At 40.0% G+C, this 22889-nt stretch overlaps 1 protein-coding gene across 1 annotated transcript in view; it reads right to left on the bottom strand.

The window, feature by feature from the left end:
• Nucleotides 1-3042: 3042 nt before the first annotated feature.
• The window catches only part of ANAPC1 (anaphase promoting complex subunit 1), a 69478-nt gene continuing 49631 nt past the window's right edge, over nucleotides 3043-22889 (bottom strand). The window contains exons 37-47 of the mRNA XM_072141216.1: nucleotides 15218-15411; nucleotides 12806-12892; nucleotides 12423-12540; nucleotides 12213-12290; nucleotides 11584-11651; nucleotides 9671-9809; nucleotides 7316-7402; nucleotides 5917-6012; nucleotides 5406-5604; nucleotides 4819-4953; nucleotides 3043-4126 (exon numbers count right to left, since the gene is read on the bottom strand). Of these exons, the coding sequence (XP_071997317.1) occupies nucleotides 4011-4126; nucleotides 4819-4953; nucleotides 5406-5604; nucleotides 5917-6012; nucleotides 7316-7402; nucleotides 9671-9809; nucleotides 11584-11651; nucleotides 12213-12290; nucleotides 12423-12540; nucleotides 12806-12892; nucleotides 15218-15411 (1317 nt within the window). The 3' untranslated portion in view covers nucleotides 3043-4010. The remainder of the gene's footprint in view (nucleotides 4127-4818; nucleotides 4954-5405; nucleotides 5605-5916; nucleotides 6013-7315; nucleotides 7403-9670; nucleotides 9810-11583; nucleotides 11652-12212; nucleotides 12291-12422; nucleotides 12541-12805; nucleotides 12893-15217; nucleotides 15412-22889) is intronic.

The raw sequence follows: 22889 nt of genomic DNA, 5'->3' as shown, positions 1-22889 counted from the left end.
TCAAAGCGAGCATCAGTATGGGGAAGAAAGGTGATTTGAGTGCCTTTGGCATGGTTGTTGGTGCCAGAAGGGCTGGTCTGAGTATTTCAGAAACTGCTGATCTACTGGGATTTTCACGCACAACCATCTCTAGGGTTTACAGAGAATGGTCCGAAAAAGAAAAAACATCCAGTGAGCGGCAGTTCTGTGGCAGAAATGCCTTGTTGAGGTCAGAGGAGAATGGGCTGACTGGTTCGAGCTGATAGAAAGGCAACAGTGACTCAAATCGCCACCCGTTACAACCAAAGTAGGCAGAAGAGCCTACTGAACGCACAGTACGTCGAACTTTGAGGCAGATGGGCTACAGCAGCAGAGGACCACACTGGGTGTCACTCCTTTCAGCTAAGAACAGGAAACTGAGGCTACAATTTGCACAAGCTCATCGAAATTGGACAGTAGAAGATTGGGAAAACGTTGCTTGGTCTGAGGAGTCTCAATTTCTGCTGCGACATTCAGATGGTAGGGTCAGAATTTGGCGTCAACAACATGAAAGCATGGATCCATTTATCAACGGTTCATGCTGGTGGTGGTGTCATGGTGTGGGGAATATTTTCTTGGCACTCTTTGGGCCCCTTGGTACCAATTGAGCATCATTGCAATGCCACAGCCTACCTGAGTATTGTTGCTGACCATGTCCATCCCTTTATGACCACAATGTACCCAACATCTGATGGCTACTTTCAGCAGGATAATGCGCCATGTCATAAAGCTGGAATCATCTCAGACTGGTTTCTTGAACATGACAATGAGTTCACTGTACTCAAATGGCCTCCGCAGTCACCAGATCTCAATCCAATAGAGCATCTTTGGGATGTGGTGGAACGGGAGATTCGCATCATGGATGTGCAGCCGACAAATCTGCGGCAACTGTGTGATGCCATCATGTCAACATGGACCAAAATCTCTGAGGAATGCTTCCAGCACCTTGTTGAATCTATACCACGAAGAATTGAGGCAGTTCTGAAGGCAAAAGGGGGTCCAACCCGTTACTAGCATGGTGTACCTAAAAAAGTGGCCGGTGAGTGTATATAAAGGTTGGGGACCACTGCTTTAAGGGTTTAACATGACAATGTAGTTACTGCTTACTTGTGGGATATTTTAGATATAACCCCTGTAGTTAACCTACATGTCCTGAAGTGATAATTCCAGGAAGCGTACATTAGTAATAATATCCCTTAGCTTTAAATAGCCCATCACATACAAAAGAGAAAAAGTATGGTCTTTGGTCCTAATGTATGTTATGTGGATATGTTCTAGGACACTATCTACGTAGGGGGCAAGCGTTGTAATTTATATGGCTTAACGTTGCCATAAATATGTTGAAGTTTTTATTTCATGAAAAAAATTGAACATTTTATAACTTTATTGTACATTGGAACAATACAAGATATGTGTTGATGAAATCACCATTTGTTGAGTCGTCAATGTTAGGGCTGTGAGCACAACTCTTCAAAGATTTTACTATTAAATTGTAAATTGGCCGAAGAAATGTAAACTTCTGCCAGTAATCTATTCAGTCATTTCTTAGATGACCGGACTAACAGCCAAACCAGCTTTGTTCAATGGACATCCCAAGATACTTAGTAATGAAAATCACAAGATAACTAGTTATAATTCAAAAGACTAAGAATACTACTGTAGGCGACACCTTAGCTATCCCCGATATCTAGAACTACAATCATATTGTCACACTGTGGCTCAGATATGTGCAAATAAAAATAATTGGGGAATTCTCATTAAGAGTTTTCCCTATAAGCAACATTTATCCTCCATCCACAGGATGTGTGATGTCAAAGGGTCTAACTGCAGGATCCCCTGAGGATAGTACACTGGGGGACTGCTGCAGAATTCTAGCATCGTCTTATTCCATGACCCGTGCTCCGGCATTACAGACCAAATAATGGGGCGTGTGTTTTCTTTTTCTGTGGATGGGGTATAAATGTCATTTATGGACAGACCCATTTAAGGAAGACCTGTTCCCAAGAACCAAAATGCTAATAAACTTAACTCATTGGATTGTGTCTGTGATCCAGATATATTGTTTGTTTTTATATACATTAACTGCTTATACTAGGCAAGATGTCAGAGATGTTAATTGTCAGAGCAAGTACAAAGTTACCACCACTGGACCAGTATAATCTGATTCACATCTAAACTTCCGGGGGTCATATGTTTTGAATATGCGATTGTCTTTAATACAAACCACACATTAAAGTGATCAGAGACAGAGCAGAAATCTGATCAAATATTTATAACTTTCTAACCTCTTGTCAGAAATGGCATATGACTGCATGCACTAACATATTCTGTGCACAACCAATCTGATCAGCTTGGACTTTGTGAATGGTTAATTATAATCTCCCGGCAAAGTCAAACAAATGAACACTTATGTTCAATGTAACTATAGCAACACTTCCAATACTAATATTGACAAACACTGACTAATAAAAACAATTTGTGTCTCACTGCATGCAAAGAGAAGTCACTCACAGGAGGAAGTTCAACAAAGACCATCAGCAAATGTGCTTCATTCAGCTTTTATATAGGGAAATAGTCAGGGAAAGTATCAGATATCTTTAATGGTGGCAATGAATGGATGCTGCCAGTGCATTGTCAATGTCCTATTTGTGTTATTAATATGATACAATAAGCAGCTGTTCAATTCATTCATAAAACACAACCAATAGGTTGCTTGTCAGAGCTCACGTCAGAAATGTATAGAGCTCAGGTTATTACTGAATGAGCTTCACGTTCTGTCCAATATAGATGAAAAACAATTATCAGTGGACCTCACAGAAACTACTTATACATCATGATAGAATAGCTGAGCTAGTATACTGTATAGTGTTCTAATAAACATACTGTATATTAGCTTAAGCATACATATACATACATGGTTCATCATGGAGGCCCTGGCAGGTACCAACACAATAGAAAAGTATGCAAAGGGTTGTCATGGACAGCAGCATTATTAAAAGAAAATGGACATAAATGATCAGTATCTTATTTTCAAGTTTTTATTTTAACAAAACATAATGTACAAACATTTCGCAGCATCACAATTTGATACTTTTAATAGAAATACACATTAAGACATAAATTAGACTGCACTTCACTTTGGCCTTGTTCAATTCCTATGTTCTTCCGCCCTTTTTGCTTTTGGATTTGCATCCTACAAACAGCTGTTTCCTGTGACTACAGTAAATGATATTATTGCTTGTAGTCATATGGATTTAGAGAGGAAGGTAGGAGGAGATGTTCCAACACGGTTCCATTTCTGAGTTAGAATAAAATATCAGATGCCCTTTGGCCTTCCTCTTACTGTTCAGATTGTATGGACATTATGTTATATGGATTCAATCATATCAATCCTTCCCCATACATAACAATATGTATGTCTAGTCCACGGGCCTTTCCTAATACTATATGTGTAGTCCACATTCCCTTAAAACTTACCCACGGCATTTGCCCACAATGGGCAAAAAAAAATGTAGAAATGCCAACACAACTTTATTGGGTTCAAAATATCATGTGCAGGGGGTGCCAGCCCCTCCTTTAGATGAACATAGATTAGAAAAAAAGCTAGTTGACTGCCACCCAGCTACACATAACATCTGGGACCCCATAAAGTTTTAGGAATAAAGTCAGCCAGAGAGGTGCTACATTTTTTGCCTTGTCACTGGTCCTTACTTGTGAACAGCAGTAGCTTCCTGGACACATGACAGCCTTCATTGTTGTACTATATTCACACGTGTAAGAAGACACCTTATATTTGAAGTTTATACGCCACTACTCTACGCGCGTGCTGGGAAATGCGCTTTCTTCTCCATTTTTATAAAGTGAATACTTAGCTTACATCCTTTCCTTACAGTTTGGAAAAAGATTCCATAAGATGAGGCCTAATGACAATACAGATATCCCTGATTTTATGTAAATTTTTCATGTTACCCTCTTCATTCGCCTGAGATCTGCTAGAGGACCATAGATTGTGGATTTCCAAGAAGTAGTGGTGCAAGCCTAAGTAATGCTCTGACTGGCATCCTGAGGTCTCGGAATTTCAAGAGTAGCTCAGAGAAGCTATTACTTCCTGTAGGAAAAGAGAAACAAAGAACTTTTAATGAAATCCCATCAACGTAAAGTGAAGTAAAGCAAGCAATATAAAGCTCTACAAAGCTGATGGCCTACATGATAAGTTAGTAGCTGATATTAGATTAGTAGGGATTCAGCTTTTGGTGTCAATAATCAGCAATGGTCGATGGCTTACTAGACTCTACATGCTGCAATGCTGTCTACTAGTACAGATGTGCAATACCAAGTACAGCCTCTAAATCACAGTACTGTGATTTAAAGGGATTCCTTAGTGGACAGGGTATCATGCATAATTCTGAGAGACAATGATATCCACCATGAGAACCTTTTTAAGGAGTTAACTGGAAAAGACTTAACAACATGTAACCCATCGCATGTACTTGGTGACTTCTGTGCGGTTGTAGAATTAATCAGCAGTTGTATTTGCCTTATTTGATTCCGATTCATTCTTTTTTTTAGATGAACAACAGAGTTAAAATAAATTACAAATATTGGTTATCCCGGCACCAAATTCCATATCCCTTCTTGGTCCCCCGGCCTTTCTATTCTTCGTGATTAGTGTTTACAAAGTAAAGTAATTTGTGTTATCCTTTATTATTCATTCCTAATGTATGTTGAACCCGAAGAACCATCTCAAGAAATATGGAAAAGTATGTAATCATAAAAGATGAGCTCATCATAAAACATTACCTTCTAATCTTCCTTCCGATAATTCTTTTGGAGCTGGCACAGAATAGTAAACCAAGAAACAAGCCAACATACTGAGCTGAGAGTCTTCAATAGACTGGGCGGCCAGATAAGAGTGCAGGGAAACATCCCCACCACCTAAAAAGAAAACTACATTAATTAGACTTCAATCTTTCTTTTTTCATTAAAGCGGTTATTGGTGGGATGATACCTATATACTACAGGGGGCAGGCTGGCTATATACTACAGGGGGCAGGCTGGCTATATACTACAGGGGGCAGGCTGGCTATATACTACAGGGGGATGTGGCCAATGCATTTCTCACCCTCGGCTTACACTCAAGACAATAGGTTTTTCCAGTTAAAATTATGGGTCTCGAATTATACTCGGGTTGGCTTATACTCGAATATATATCGTACATAGATAATACACAGTAGGCTGAGATAAAGCACCCCGTGAGACACACTAGTAATATGTGGGTTATTCAGTTAGGAGAAAATGTGGCTTATTGGTGACCCGCGTTTTATGTAACTCAACAGAGGTAAACAGATCTTTGAAGTAGTTTGTCCTGCCCATGCCCAGCCACTCACATTGCAGCCACTGGTCTAAGCTGTTATCTATGGTGCATTTCATCACTGGCAAAAACTCAGAATTCATAAAGAGTCCACGGTTGGGGTTCCTCTTCATCCTTTCCTGAAGGTTTTGTGAACTAAAAAACTCTAGAACCAACTTTATCTGCCACAGCTCAAATGTTTCTGTTGTTTCCCTTCTTTCCAGTCTTCTCACAGCCTTCAAAATATCAAAAATATCACAGGTCATACAAATTATACAACACAGAAGGGATAACATTGGTTATAAACGCTGGGATAATAGTTTGGTATAAACGCAATTCAAATGCAGCATGTGAACACAGCCTAACAGTGATCAGGTGCAATGGTAATAACCCCTTAATTCCTTGTGGTAGGAAATTGAACACATACTGGCAGTGTCCCCCCACACATCACCTCTGATTCCTGTGGAGGTTGGGGGAGCATCTCAAAGTCTAATGAACTGTTAACAGAGACAAGAACTGTAGGAAGATCACAGCCTACAGTAACATACCTGGTCAATCGCAATGTAGGCGGGAAGCATCTCTGGGTTCTCTTGAGTTACACACTCATACAAAATTGATGAAAAGAAATCAAATATTTCTTGTTTCTAAAGAAAATAAAACAGGTTACAGTGTTTATACTTTTTCTTTTCAAATGTAAATAAAAATTAGAAATTTTTTCATAAAATCATAATCCACAGGTATTAATAGTGTGTAAAAAGTTTATTGGCTATTAAGATTTACTAATTCATTTAATTAATATACAAAGTATAATCTCTTATCAGCTTCCTTGCTTTTTAGTCCATGCAAAACCCAGAACCAGCACATTCACAGAGAATAATTCCAATGAGATATCAAAAGAAATGTTTTACTGTATATGCAATTAAAATGTACTGTGCTGTTCCTTATTACCATTTCTGAGGAGTCCCACTGTTTAGGGAGAGGGGGAACGGTAACAGAGTTGAAAACTGTTGTTCTTCAATAAACATATTGTCTTCCATTGCTTTAAAGGACACCTGTGATCAGGTCTGTGTCACTTGTCCTGTCACCTCTACCTGTTGGAGCAGCTCACAATGATCCCATCCCAGCCTTTATCTAGTCAATTCATACATTAATCATTATAAAATCATCTTTTCTTTAATATGTAAATGAGGCTGGTCACATGGTCAGAGGCAGTGATGTCACCACTGTCCCCCCTCCCCTCTTCTCCCCCTGCTCAGGTCTGTGTGTAATGTATAGTAAAGCATTGCTAGTGTGTGTGCTGCATCTGCTGACATGCTGTGTTCTCCTAATACACAGAGACACAGACATCAGCTACACAAGTACCTGACATGTTCTGCTGTAACATGGCTGCATCCTGGAGCTGTTGTATCTCTCCTATACATAGACATGCACACACAGGCTGCAGGGGGTGTGGCTACCAGCAAGCACATGTAGCAGCCATTACATGGAGCAGCTGTCAGTCAAGCACTGGGGGTGTGGCTGTGCCTCCCACTCATGAATAAGCTGGACAGCTTGAATATGCTAATGGATCATTGGACATTTCACAGGTCATTTGCATACAGCTTTAGGACCTCATTGCTTAAGGTTACAGGCATGTAGAGGGACAATGAAGGGATAGAGGCAATGCTCTCTAATGGCAGTTTATGAGAATATATTTAGTTTAGGGGGGTTATTTTGCCTGACGGGTTCTCTTTAAATGTCAAAAATAAAAAATAACCCGCACTAGGCTACATCTTGCTTTCATGAAAGTTTGCCATCTCCATCCCACTTAAGGCAATTACCATATTACATGGAAGGTCCTTTTGGACATGGCATTACTGGAACCTAGGCTTCTGGAATCCTACGATTCTACTTTCCGATTTATTCTTACAAGCATTCCCTCTACATCAAATGAAATAAATAAATTACCTGCCCCATGTCAGTTGTCGGTTTACAGAAATATTCAGCAAATGACAGGAGTGCTGGATCAGATGTAAAAGCAGAAATCGCCTCAGGCTAAGAAGAAAGAAAGGGACAGTGTTAGGGCACTCACCAGTTCCATCAGACACTCACCAAGTTTTAGATCACAAACTACTTGCATCCATTCATAACATAAACTAGACTCTGCAACGTAATGAAACTGTGAATAAAGAACTCACTGACTCCCAGCATAGATAATTAATAGCAATGAGAAGCAGATCTCTGGTTATTTGTTCCTCATGAAAGGTTGCCTGGAGCACACTTAACCATTTCATATCTTAACTTTATTTTATTTGTTTTTCTTCATATAGAAAACTTCTGCTGTTTACTTCTGCAGGTTCCATCTTTCCTGGATGAGAAGAACTATTTTACAGAGCCATATATTCTCTCAATGATCTGAAATGGTATGAAAGACTATCACATTAGTAGGGTTTAACCCTCAAGACAACTATGTACTTAGGGTCACACACCCACTGGGTACATATTGCTGGGCCTATCCCCACCCTTGAAGGAGGAGTTTCAGGCAACTTGCACATGACGTGTACAGTTACATGGGACACAAACAAGGGTTCGTGGAGCTTTGCATCCTTTGTGTCATCTGTGGGGGAGCTCCGCTCACGCACCGTTGACAATAGAAAATGACTGTAGAAAACCCAGGATGTACACAAGCAGGCATAGGATTGGCTCCATCTTTGGCACCTCTGCAGTTGTCTCATGCACATACTGTGAAATCTATAGCCGTGTGCGTGAGCCCATAGAAGCGAATGAGGGCCTATGCTAGCTGTAGAAAATACGGCTACCACTACTAATTTCCTTGTCATGTGCAGGTAGCTTAAAGCACTCTTAAAGCTAAGTGAGCACACGTGACAAAAGCAGATAACTGGGATTAAAGCCAGGGGATTGTTCCAACATTGTGCGTCAGCAGATTGTGCACAGCTGAAGCTGACCCACCCATCCTCTTCCTAATTTCTGACAACGACTTTCTTCATCTACCTGAACAAAAGCACTTGATCAAATTTCAAAGACATTAATGTAACACAGAACATTAAACAATTTACTTCTATAGAATGACATACTGTATAAGGAACATTCGCCTGAGGCATTGTTTACATGCTTTTTAAACAATACAATTATTAAAGCAACTGCATTTATACTGAAACGCTTGCAATTGGGAACAAGCTCCACGGGGAAGATCTATTATATGCCAGCACCTGGCTGGCAGGCAAGTCCAAGCTAGGTCCAATTTAGTGTAGTTTTGCGTAAAAACCAGCGAAGAACCGTGCCCGCCCACCCCACTGGCTGCCGCGCCCCTCTACGAGGAGTTAAAGTGGACACTGCACAAGAATTTGCAATTATTTCACTGCGTTCACACGATAAAACAGGGGTAGAAGCAGTGATAAATCTCCCTTATGTGTTTTGCATTATTGTTGCGTGTTCCCAAGCGTAAGCGTTTCAATGGGATAAGATTTGAATAATAAGCATCCACCATGCTGCTAATACAAATCGCTATGGTTAGCTGCTGGTGATTTGGCTGGAGCTAACCCATGCTACATGTGCTACATCTTCAGTGAATTCAGCTCCTGTACAATGTCTGCTGGGCAGAGAACACTCTTAGGGTGAAGACACACATGGCGTTTTTGGGCCGTTTTTACTAAGTGCGTTTTCAGATCGTTAAAAACGCCTGCGTTAAAAAACGCATCCGGTTTTTTGAAAACGCATGCGGTTTTGTCCGTTTTTCCAAAATTGCGTGATGAAAAACAGACAAAAACGCATGCGTTTTCAAAAACAATCTGAAAACGCACTTAGTAAAAACGACCCAAAAACGCCATGTGTGTCTTCACCCTTAGAATCAGATCACGCAAGTGAACTTCATGTAAATATTGCTCCAACTAGGAATGGTGAGAAATGTCATCTCTGCAATAGCAAAACAGTAAAAGCATCTGCAGAACATAACTCATGATAAGCAGAAAATAATTATAGTTATAGTTATCCACTATGCAAGCTGTTTCCAGTAATTGTTTATACAGATTTATCTATATATAAACTAGAAAATGTGAAAGCGATGAACCTATGCTGTATACCAAGCCTTGGCATCTGCAATCTTACATTTCACACTACCCCACTATTGTTTGCACTGACATTTAGAAATGCATTGTTAGGAACTGTACAAGGATAATAAGCTTGTAAACCTTGTCCTTAATATCTGAATACCAGTATGCCAAATATAGCACAGTTCTAATATTGGAGGAAATATGACAGCAGCAACATAGTAGTAATGAAACATTCAATAATGCCATGCCGTACCTTAAAGCTACGAGCCTCCGAGTTTCTGTGAGTAACAGTCTGAGCCAGTAGACTTCTCCAGCCCATAGGGTCCTCCTTATAAGAGAGCTGACCAGCTCGCAGTTTTACATACAGAACTCCATCTTTACATAGAATTGACCTACAGAAAAAATACGAAAGCAATATTAAAGTCTTGTGTGTCTTGGTCAAGTTAGAGGTCACTAATCCAGAACTACAAATATGTATTTTTACTTTACACCTGCATGTGTTCCTCTTGGTACTCTGCCTACACCCTACAGAAATTTCCTTCCACATGAGTCTACCACATAGATAAAAGAAGGAATTGGCTAAGCTGACATATCTTATACAAGAGATACTCGATACACAAAGATCTGGGGACAGTGAAGTCCAGGAGACAACTGTGTATTATGATGTGAGGGGTCACTACATAATGTGAGTGTCCAATCATTGCCTAATGTCTCACACTGCATAGGAACAAAGGCCTAGTTATCCATATGTTCGTGTAATAGAGGAATGGTTAGTAGTAGTAATTGCAGGTACAACGTTTGCTTTTCTGACTTGTCTGGTGGAGTACAGAGGTTGAATTGTAGAGCACTGAACCTTGTATTACATGTAGTTTACTTAATGATCTTTTTACCATAGGAATTCCCCCTACTTGTTTGCTTAGAGGTTACTAAAGCTCACTTGACTCCTCACATGAAATGTCACAAGTTTGTCATGTTAAGCTTTGCAGGATGCAGCTTTGTTTACAATGCTGTGTTTGCGGACTGGATTTTGCACGTCTTAGAATACAGTTCTTTCCAGATATTAGAAGGTTTCTCTGGAGCTTGTCCCAAGAAGAACAAATAGTAAATGCTATTACTCTGCATTACAGAAAACTATTGCTCCCAGCATCCAGGGCTGGTGCCAGTAGTAATGTGCGCTCTACAAGTCTAAGATCAGCTTGTTGCATACACATTTACTCACAGAAATTTGGGAAGGTTTAGCAATGATATGAATGAATAATGATCATCAGTCTAAGTTCCTTAATACTTAGGCTATGTAGCCATGCTAACATCACTATATGTAAAATGGAATCTTAATCTCTTATTTGAAAATGTATATTTGTTCTATTAATATTGGTCATATAAACAGCTTTTTTCTGACATACAAAGCTGCAGACCGTGGTAGGTATTGGTCTGACAGATCTGTGTAACCATACCAGGATTGCAGCTAGAGGAGATGTGGTGCTGTTGTCCTCAGATTTTGTGAGATCTCTGAATCTGATCCCCAGCTCCTCTTCTCTGCTGTAATTGCAGTGGCACACTTCTGCTTCATTACTGCAGTAGTGACTTGTAGCATAGAGGAGGTATGTATGTTCAGTAAAGCGATCTCGCACACCAGTGCACCACAGTGCTCAAAGTCCAAGACATCCAGGGCTGCTACCTAACAAGGTCTGCAGCTTTGAATGGTCAAATCTGCTGGCAGACTGCCTGGTGTAGCATCACCAGTATATGTAGCAATTCAGCACATTTAGACAAATAACGTTTCTCTGATGGCACAATAATAGTCTCTAAGGATATTAAAGAGCCTGCACTGCACTAAAGAAGGCAAGATGTATGGGGCTCACTACCCTATACATCGGATTATATATATATATATATCAGACTTTTATGGAATATTTAATGTTTAGGTTTTAAATGTATTTTATTTTAATCCCCCCCCCCCCCCCCAATACATCACATAGCAGTATATTACAGATTTGACATCAGTATTGTAATTTTTATGTCAAAACAAGATAAAGTAAAATGAAAAGATCTGCACTTCAGAAATGTTGGTTCACTACCGACTTTATCCTCCAAACAAAGTACTACTAAGTGCCGACAGGAAAAGGACATTTAGCATTTCTTAAATGTTATCTTTAATGAACTTACTGCAAATGTTGAATCCCTTTCCGCAAGTCAATAATAATTTCCCAGTACCGAGGGCCTTTCACTTTTATCTATATAGCAGAGAAAAAAATAAAACAAAATAATTATTGCTTTCACAGACTCCATATAACAAATATTTTCTTGATGCACATTCAGGTTTTACTACAGTTGAAATAGCAAACCACCCAATAGTCAGCATAAAACAAAAAAACACTTGTCATTAGGACAGAAATTCTGACCATCAATGGAGAGGTAGGCGGTCAATTGTGTATAAAGGTGTTTTCTCCTTTCATGGTAAACTTGAGGCCCGATTGAGTACTTATACTGTGACTAAGAGGAAGGGACAGGCCACACAATGGATTCTGCATCAGATTTTTCATCTTTCACAGTAATATGCCCAATACTCTCTGTTGATACCCCTTTCAACTTAACAAACCTAAAATCTTGTGATAGCATAGTACTTAACGTTTGAACATAAGTTCTGAGTGACCGCAGATCAATGAATACCTGCCTTTTCTCAAAATGAAGCCAATTAATATTATCCATAGATAAATGGAACACTTTCAAGTATTTGTAATATGCATGAGATTGTTTATTTATAAACAAATGAATGACTGATAGATAATACGTACTTGTTTCAATAAATGAAGCTCTGGGAGCAGGGTGGGTGCCATTAGCTCTTCTGTCGTTTCTTCGTACCACTGAGTCCCCTGAAACATAAAATGAACCCAATCCATGCTTATGGTAGTATAAAGGTTGGAGGGCTTTTCTTTTAGCTACTGATGGGGTAAAATGGTCATATCCCATATCTTCAAATCCAATGGAAAACACATATAGCATACCTTGTATGTAACCTCTAGTAGGACATAACAGGGAGTGTTAGTGTCTACATCCACAGGGACCAGAAGCCTTGGCTCAGCTGCCAGCACATATAGGTGCCGTAAAGCTTGAAGGTGATACCTACATAAAGACACGCAAGTATATTTACAAATACTAGACAGATGAAAAAATCATCTTCCATAAAATTCGTCAACATTTTACCCAAGAGGTTATCTTCAATCTCAGCCATTGCAGACAGTCTAACTGCTGTCATTTGCTGTGATTTTATATGATAAAGAAATACCATCACACGCTGGTGCAACATGAACCCCAAATCTCCCCCAAAGTGTGTAGTCACTAATGATATAAAGATAAGCAGAACAAACATATACATGAAGACACCTACCTGTTATCTGTACTGTGGACAGGGAAATGGGGATACAGAGCACAGAGAAGAGCTGCTATGGAAGAGTTGGATGTGCTGAGTGAATACCTGAAAAGAACATATAATCAGAAGAGTTCCTACACTACGAGGGCGGTATAAGAAGTACCCGTGTTTGACGACAGAAGGCGTTCCTAAGGGAAGTTGGTGTTATCATCGTGTGCTGCGATCTATCAAACGACTGCAAAACAAATTGCAGACTTATTGATTGGTTAGTTTGGATTTGGCAGCTATTTGAGTAAGACGCGTTGTGATTTTCGCTAAAGATGGAAAAAGAGCAGTATCGTTCGGTAATTTGCTTTTTGTTTTTAGATGGGAAAAAATGCGAGGAGATAAAAGCAAAGTTGGATGCTGTTTATGGGGAGACTTCGCCACCTATGACCACAGATATTGGTTCAACGAATTTAACTGGTTAAGGACAGGGCCCTTTCCTGTTTTTTCATTTCCATTTTGCACTTTCCACCTTCAAAAATCTATAACTTTTTTATTTTTACATGTACAGAGCTGTGTGACGGCTTGTTTTCTGCGTAACAAATTGCACTTCATAGTGATGGTATTGAATATTCCATGCCATGTACTGGGAAGCGGGAAAAAAATTCCAAATGCAGTGAAAATGGTGAAAAACCGCATTTGCGCCATTTTCTTGTGGGCTTGGATATTACGGCTTTCACTGAGCACCCCAAATGACATGTCTACTTTATTCTTTGGGTCAGTACGATTACAGGGATACCAAATTTGTATAGGTTTTATAATGTTTTCATACATTTACAAAAATTAAATCCTCCTGTACCAAATTTTTTTCTTTGATTTGCCATCTTATCTTCTGGCGCTAATAACTTTTTTATACTTTGTTGTACGGAGCTGTGGGTGGTGTAATTTTTTGCGACATTTGATAATATTTTCAATTATATCATTTTTAGGACTGTACGACCTTTTGATCACTTTTTATAGATTTTTTTGTATATTTTTCAAAACGGTAAAAAAGTTCCATTTTCGACTTTGGGCGCTATTTTCCGTTACGGGGTTAAATGCATTGAAAAACCGTAAATATATTTTGATAGATCGGGCATTTTCAGACGCCTAATGTATTTATCAACGCATTGTAATGAAAGGGTTAAAACGAAATAGCCTCGGGTCTTCCGACCATGGAGACGGATCGCCTCTCCCCGATGACGTCATGGGGAGCGACGATCCTAGGCAAGATGACGGCGCCGTCATTTTGAGGCTGCCGGCAGCTTTGCCGTTGTAACACCCGTGATTGGTGATAGCACCGATCGCGGGTGTTACCCATAAGTCTTTGCTGCAATATGCAGCAAAGACTTACCGGCTATGGAGAGGGTTCAGCCCGTGAGCCCTCTCCATGCAGCAGGACCCGACCGCCGCCGTGAATACACGGCCCGATGGGTGCCGTGATTGCTCATGGTGCACAACAAGCAGATGCGGCTGTTAACTTCGAAGCAGTGTTTGGAGCAATTTAAGTGAGATCTGAAGGAGTTTTTGCGCCGAGTTGTCACGGTTGATGAAACCTGGATTCATAATTACACCAGAAACTAAGCAACAATCAAAGCAATGGATTTCTCTCGGTGAATCTGCTCCAAAGAAGGGGAAGATGGTCCCATTGGTCATGCTCATGTATTTTTCGAAAAAGGAAGAATGATCCCTGGACAATACTACAGTGAGTTATTGGACCGCTACCACAAAAAAATTGAAGGAGACATGAAAAAAAAGGTGCCGTTTTCAACACGATAACACACCTGCACATTCATCCAGAGTTGTCGCCGCCAAACTGCATGAATTGCGTTATGAATTGCTGCCGCACCCCCGTATTCACCCGATCTGGCTCCCTATGACTTTTTCTTGTTCCTTAACGCGAAGTAATGGCTCGCGGGACAATTTTTTTTGCTCAAATGAGGAAGTCATCGCCGAGACAGAGAATGGCCGGAATGTTGGGAGAAGTGTATCTTTCTAAAAGGGGACTATGTTGAAAAATAAAAAAATATTTTTTGAAAAAATGGTGTCTTAATTTCTACCACGGGTACTTATTGAACCGCCTTTGTGTTAACCAAAAATAGTGCAAGAGAAAAGGGGAGCAGTTACTCAAAACAAACAGTTTTCACTGTGGAAAATACAGGGTTGAGTACAATGGGTGAGCATTATGCGATTAGGTCTGTCAAAAAAAAAAAAATAAAATAAATAATAAAGTTAACGCCTCACTGTATAATGTACACCAGAATATTGTCTGGACTAAAACAGATTCTGGAGGACTAATACAGTACTTTTTGCCTGCTCAAATCAAAGGTCAGGAACGTGCAGGAGAAATTTTGGCTTTGGGAGAACAAAACACATTCATAATGAAAGTAAAACATTGCCATTTACCTTCCCCCTCCCAGGAATAGCAGTCCTAGGGCCATATGGTGGGCCAGATGGAAGCCATAGTTCATCTCACCACCAGTCTTCTTGTGCATAAATCGGCACAATTGTAAAACTCGGAGATTGCCGGAGCCCGCCATCACCATGGAAAGAGACAAGAGCACCACGCTCAGACATGTCTCAAGATTGTAGTGACCTGTCTTGGAGAAAATAAATGTATAAATGTTTGTGTTTCTTCTTTATGCTTCCCCAATAAATACATAACATTTCTGGAAAAAGATTAATACAATTGTCTTGCAGACATAGAAAAGATTGTGTGTAACTGTAGAACATAGATAAGACCATTCATTGTACATGTGATGTGTTACTTGATGGGTTATGTGTTCCCAGCAGAATCTTTTCCTGAGGATAATCTGCAAAAGCCACATGGATATAAGCCTGAATAAATCAATTTTCTCTTTTCCAAGTCCTTGGTGAAATAACATGGTTTAATGTCTAAATCTAGGACATTAGGACATTCCAATGGCAATGGAGTATTCCACTTTTTTCTGACCATTTTTTTAGTTCAACTCCCAGGAGATCTCTCTGTTGGTGCGTCAGGCTGCATTGGAAAACAACTTTTAATTGTCTGCTGTATAATGATGAGCATGACGTTGTGCTTTCAATGCATGCGCTCCATGCTTGAATTTTTCTAATATGGAGCAATTTCTTCTCAATCTGAGGAATTCTTCCTTGGGGATAAGGTTAATAGTTCTGTACAGGTTGGCATGCAGTTGGTAGCTGTCGCTTTGCAGTATAACTTAGTCATCATTAGATCACTCGATAGCTCTAAACAAAGATCACAATGTCCCAATCTGTGTAGAGGCAATATACTGGCTCTTATAAAAAGCCCCCACCATTGTCAAAGCCGGCAGAAATAGGGGGGGAGATGTGGGGGGCCACAATCAGTCCTTCTTGACATGGCCAATTACTTTGCAGAAAGCAAACATATTCCCTCGGATACGACTACAATCCCAAACCAAAACATTTAGCCCTTCTAGTCACATTGGTGACCAAGATACACAAACAGGGTATTCACATAATTCCCAATAATCCCTGAACGGCCATGTTTTACTATCTGCCTAAGGTCCATAAAAATCCTAACAAACCATTGTTAAAACAATTTGGTAACCTGTAACTTCTCCAAATATGTGGATATCCTTTTACAGAAATATGCATTACCCTCCTACCCAAGAGACTCCTCACAAATGATTCTAGAATTGGAACAAGTGAATTGGCAACCTAGTATCCTACTTATGGCTATGAATATCTCCGCCCCCTACTTACAAGTAATTTCCATGAATTAGGAATCAGAGCTATTCCCCAGACTTTGAAGGAAGACCCCCATCTACCACACACATTGATCAATTTAATTCTAGACAGCATACAATTTATCTTGAAACACAATACCTTCTCTTTACTCACTGAAATCTTTTCACAAGTAAGGGGTACGGCAATGGGAGCCCGTTTAGCCCCCAACTATACCAACTTGTATATGAAGAAGGTCTTTTCGAATGCCCCCATAAGCAACAATTCTACCTACTGCCACAAAATTCATTTTTAAAAACGCTAACTAAAAGGCGAATTGATCATCATATGGGAGGCACAAGCTCAGGATTTTGCCAAAGAAATATGCAAAAATGGCAACACTTCTGGGATAACTTGACGATTATCGTATTTTCTGGACTATAAGACGCACTTTTTAGCAAGAAAAAAATCTTGCTAAAAAGTCCCTGCTTCTTATAGTCCGGAGGTCAGGAGGATCCAGCACTGCCAGACCCTCCTGACCGCTGTAATGGAGATCGGGTGATGCCCTGACATAGAGCTGCACCCGATCTCCCAGAGAGGAGCCTCCGTACTGCTCTAACCTCTCCCCGATGTCCTACTGGTACAGGACCTGCGGTGATGTCAGAATCATGTGACTGATCACATGCTTCTTACATCACCACAGGTCTCATACTGCCATGCTGCACTGGGACAGGGTGAGAAGAAGAGGAATGGGGGAAGTATGGTTGTGTATAGGTGAGCTGAGTGAGTGTGTGGTTCTGTGTGTGTGTGTGTGTGTGCATAGGTGAGCTGAGTGAGTGTGCATAGGTGAGCTGAGTGAGTGTGTGGTTCTGTGTGTGTGAGTGTGCATAGGTGAGCTGAGTGAGTGTGTGGTTCTGTGTGTGTGTGTGTGCATAGGTGAGCTGAGTGAGTGTGTGGTTCTGTGTGTGTGTGTGCATAGGTGAGCTGAGTGAGTGTGAGGTTCTGTGTGTGTGTGTGTGTGTGTGTACATAGGTGAGCTGAGTGAGTTTGCATAGGTGAGCTGAGTGAGTGTGTTGTTCTGTGTGTGTGAGTGTGCATAGGTGAGCTGTGTGAGTCTGTATAGGTGAGCTGTGTGTGTATGTATAGGTGAGCTGTGTGTGTATGTATAGGTGAGCTGAGTGAGTATGTATAGGTGAGCTGAGTGAGTGTACATAGGTGAGCTTTGTGTGTGTATAGGTGAGCTGTGTGGTTCTGTGTGTGTGAGTGTGCATAGGTGTGCTGTGTGTGTGTGTATAGGTGAGCTGAGAGTGTGTGGTTCAGTGTGTGTGAGTGTGCATAGGTGAGCTGTGTGTGTGTATGTATAGGTGAGCTGAGTGAGTGTGTATAGGTGAGCTGAGTGAGTGTGTATAGGTGAGCTGTGTGTATAGGTGAGCTGAGTCTGTGGTTCTGTGTGTGTGTGAGTGTGCATAGGTGAGCTGAGAGTGTGCATAGGTGAGCTGAGAGTGTGCATAGGTGAGCTGAGTGAGTGTGTGTGTGTGCGCGCATAGGTGAGCTGAGTGTGTGTGTGTGTGTGTGTGTGTGTGTGTGTGTGTGTGTGTGTGTGTGTGTGTGTGTGTGTGTGTGTGTGTGTGTGTGTGTGTGTATATATATAGGTGAGCTGTGTGAGTGTGTATAGGTGAGCTGAGTGTGTATGTGGATGGATGATGCAGAGCCGAGTGTGTAAATCTGTCCGTGTGCGCTGTGCTTAAATGCGAACAACAGGGATATTTTAATTGGTGTAAAATATATTTTTCCTTTTTTTTTTTTTGGAAGCCTAAATCTGGGGTGCGTCCTATAGTAAGAAGCGTCTTATAGTCTGAAAAATACGGTAATAGATACTACAAACAGACTGAGTTTTTGGACTTGCTTATTTACTTTGACCCAACCATTAACTCCAGCAACCAAAACCTATTTCAATCAGTCGATTTCAGTTTTCCAGATTTTTCCAGTTTACATAATAAAAAATGCCTTTTGAACATCCCACATAGCCAGTACAAAATAATGTATTGGAACTGTACAGACAGCAAAACCTTCATTACCCAGTCAAAGACCCTAAAAGACACACAGAATGGATGCCCACAAGAACTCCTTCAAAATGCTTTCCAAAAGACCTCACACAAAAGGACTGTTTTGCCCCTTTATTACCACCTCAGACACCTTATAAAATCCATTTTATCCACCCACTGGGACATCCTGCAGAAGGACCCATACATTGCCAAGTCCTTACCCCCTAAACCCAAGCTGACCTTTAGGCAAGTCCCCCCTCCTCAAAAATCTCCTGGACTCCACCAAACTCAAAGAGAAAGACAAGAAACCCAACAATTTCCTTCTTCCGCGAGTTGATAGGTCCTAACAGTACCACATGCAAAACATGTGAAATCATGAACATATAGGAAAAAGTATTCAAAACAATTACTATTGGAGAGTCCTTTACTATCAAGTCATTTATGAACCTTTCATACGTAGAACGGACCAAACACCCAGAGAACGCCTCAACACCTATAGGAGCAGAATATGCATCTGCTTTCATGAACATTTGTATTCTAATAGTACACCCCATCTATATATTCCCCCTTCATTAAGCCCAATACCTTTTCCTTTCTTTTTTCCTCACAGCTTTCTATTCTACCTTATCGGTGATCTTAACAATACCTCCATGATAATCATAATCAGTTGGCCGTTCATTCATTTCCCCTATTCATCCCTCCTGTTACTAAGTCCCTCTGCTATCCCCAGTATCCTCTTTCCTCTTCTTTCTTTTACCTCCGTTGTGTTCCCCCTCTCACTAAAACATACTATACACACGCAATCTTCACAGCTTTATTTACATCTGCTAACCAGACAGACATCTCTGATTAACACTCAGCGTGAACTGACTCTATTTCCATATACAACAATCTATGGCACATTAACAATTCCAACATTTATGAACATAAAGCAAAAAATATTGGTTTAAAGACAGACATGTCAACAACTTCTCAAACATCCTTATAACTCTCCAAACTCGGAATTTTAAGCTGAAAGTCCTGTTGCTCCATTTCTATTGGAATCATTGGCCACACTCTCTCATGTTTAGCAATAGCACTTTCCTTAGATGAGCCCTTCTGCTGGTAAGACATTTGGAACATGGCTGTCAGCGATTTTATCCTGGGAATTCTTCACCCATGTCACAACCCCATGTAATTTCTAAATATCCATCTGAAAAATATTGCCATAGGTCTCATTTGAAACAGGGTATTATAGTCTGCCAGAAATTTTTCAGTTAGTTCTCCCCATACAGTCCTGTTTTTTTGCCTCTTTAATGTACATTTGTTTTGGCCAAATAACAACGTTCCAGTCCTTAGCGAACTGTTTATATACAGTTGCATAATCCTATTTTATTTGATGCAATATTGAAATTAAATTTTTTTGGCTAAATGAATGTGTTTTCATAAAATATACACAATCTCAGTGGATAAAATACAAATATGCTTCTCAAAGTTTGATACCCAATCTCCCCCGCATATAACAATACCTCATATGTGGTGGTAACCTGCTGTAAGGGCACACGCCAGGGCATTGAAGAGAAGCTGCGTCATTCAGAGCAGATTTTGCATTGCACTTATTAGTGGCTATACAATCTTTATTTTTTTGTACTTTTTATTTTTATGCACTTTACAAATCCTTTATTTTAGTGGGTCTGTAGCTTATTGATGAGATTTTATTAACTCTTGAATGTACGGAAGAAAAGAAAATCGTCAATAATGGTTTCCTTTCTTAACATATTTTTTTGGGGCCGTACACTAAAAATAACTAACTATCTTTATTCTATGGATCACTTTTATTACAGTGATACCTAATTTATATAATTTTACTGGAAAAAACAAATATTTGTTTTTGCATCGCCATATTTTCCTAGATATAACTTTAATATTTTTTGGTTGACAGAGCTGGTTTAGGGCTAATTTTTTTCATGTTGAGTTGTCTTTTTCAGTGGTACCATTTTGGCGCACATAACTTTTTTTGATCCCTTTTTGGAACATTTTTGTGAAGGGGCTTTGTAAAAAATATACATTTTGGCAAGGTTTTCAGGTTTTGTTTTTACAGCATTCACCGAGCGGGTCCAATAATGATTTTGAGTAATTGTACAGATTGTTACAAATATGCGATACCAAATATGTGGGTTTTTGTTTGTGATTTTTGTGGGTTTTTTTTTTTACTTTATTAGATGTGTGTACGGAATGTTTGTGTTTAGGGGACTTTTACTTTAATTCTTTTTGTTAGAAAAATTTTATTAAGTGTTTTCAACTTTTATTTTTTACTTTCTAACACGCTGGTGATTTACGTGAAATGCCTCTTACACGCCGTGGTCAAGCGTGAACACGGCCTGTAAGGGGTTAACACCCGTGATCGGAGGAATTTCAGATCACGGGTGTTAGAGGCGGGTGTCGGCTCTGTTCAGGAGCCGTACCAGAAGCATGATATAATAGTTCTGCAAAATGCGGGAACTCACCTCCCGCAATGCAGTACTATTATGTCAAATGTCGGGAAGGAGTTAAAGCAAAGATTAAAACCTTTGCAAAGTACACAGGCAGGGCCGGCGCTATGGGTAGGCAAAGTGGGCAATTGCCCAGGACCCCCTGAAAGGGGAGAATCACTTCTTTCAAATGAATCTTGAATTTTGTTTCTAGGTGCCACGAATGCAGAGATACTCAGGTTTAAAGTGAGAATATCAGGTGACATTTGTATATATAAAAATCACTCCCAACAGTAGTTAAGATCTCCGTTTTCCTGACATTTAGAAACACAAATTCATATAAAAGAGGAGACTCTCTTCTTTCATAAGAAAAAAGAAGTGAGGTTCTATGTGTCACAGAGCCAGAGATACAGCCCCCTGAATTGTAACCCCCCTCCAGATTCTTAGCCATCAGGCTACAGGGAGAATTTGCTGCATACAGGAGCTGCTGCACCTCACAGATAATGGAAATATTCACTTTATACGTTACTACAATCTGAGAAGGGATAATATCAACTAATATCTAAGAACACAATTTTTCTCTTATTGCCTTTTATTTCTTGAGGGTTCACAGAGGGTTCTGTTATTGTGCGGCTAATACAATGGCGCACATGTAAACGTGACTTTTATTATCTCATTAGCTTGGTTTACGGATATATAGTTATTTATTTGGGTTACCATTGTGTAAGGGAGCATACAAAGATACATCTAGGTGACGCTCAGTGCAATTGTCTGCAAAAATAGTTTGGTGTCCCCTGTGGATTTAACGTTCCCTTTACTGCCAAATGCATCACCTGGTTGTCTGCTTTCAAAATTATCTAGGTTTTATGGCGCCTTTACTTTTTATTCTGTTGTATTGATATATTTTGCAGGTTGTGACGGTCTTAACATTTCTAGCTGAAAAGCAGATATCTAGTTATTAAGGTTTTAGTGATATTATGTGGATTTATTTATGTAGGCGCCTATGTCTATAAACTCTGATGTAATTTTGAAAATAAGGAAATTCAGAAATGATGTGGTTTGTTGGGTTTTTCTTTCAATTCTTTTTCTGTACGTCAAAATTGTAAACATTTATCTGGTCAATAACGCGAAAAAATATTGTGTGTGTGCGTGTGTTAATACCCCTTGGTTGAATTCCCGGGTGAAGATGCTTATCATCTATCTATAGTTATCATCTCCTATAATCTGACCATTTATATATCTCACTTTTTCTCTGTTTATTAATCAATCTTCCATTTCTCTTCATCTTTCATATTTATCTTCTATCATAACAATTATAATTAATAAATATTTATATAGCGCACACAGATTACGCAGCGTTGCACAGAGCTTGCCAAATCAGTCCCTGTCCCCGATGGGGCTCAAAATCTATTCAACCTACCAGTAATTTTTTGGAGTGTGGGAGGAAACCGGAGGACCCAGAGGAAACCCATGCAAACACCGAGAGAGCATGCAAACTCTTTGCAGATGTTGACCAGTGCTGCAAGACTGTAGTGCTAACCACTGAGCCACTGTGCTGCCCATCAATCTCTATATTACAGTTTGTTTCACCATACTAAAGGGAGCCTCTTACTGACTTTGACTGGTCATAAAATAGTTTTATTTTGGGGCCCCACTTTTAGTTTTGCCCAGGGCCCAACTTTGTCTAGAACCGGCCCTGTACACAGGTTTAGGCGCCTTTCAAAGAATGGTGCAACAGGTTGACAGTTTGCATCCCACCTTCTCGGCTTATGTGCTTAATTCTTGATTTTTCCCTTTCCTCACCTTGTCTTCCCTGCTTTCTTCTAAGGGGCCTTGTACCTCCATTTTTGACAGTCTCGTAAAAACAAGGCCTGTTGGGCAGTCTTATTTTTGTTT

Source organism: Engystomops pustulosus, chromosome 3 (assembly GCF_040894005.1).
Source record: "Engystomops pustulosus chromosome 3, aEngPut4.maternal, whole genome shotgun sequence".
Lineage (NCBI taxonomy): Eukaryota > Metazoa > Chordata > Amphibia > Anura > Leptodactylidae > Engystomops > Engystomops pustulosus.
The sequence above is the reverse complement of the archived record's forward strand: the minus strand, read 5'-3'. Positions and strand labels throughout refer to the sequence as shown.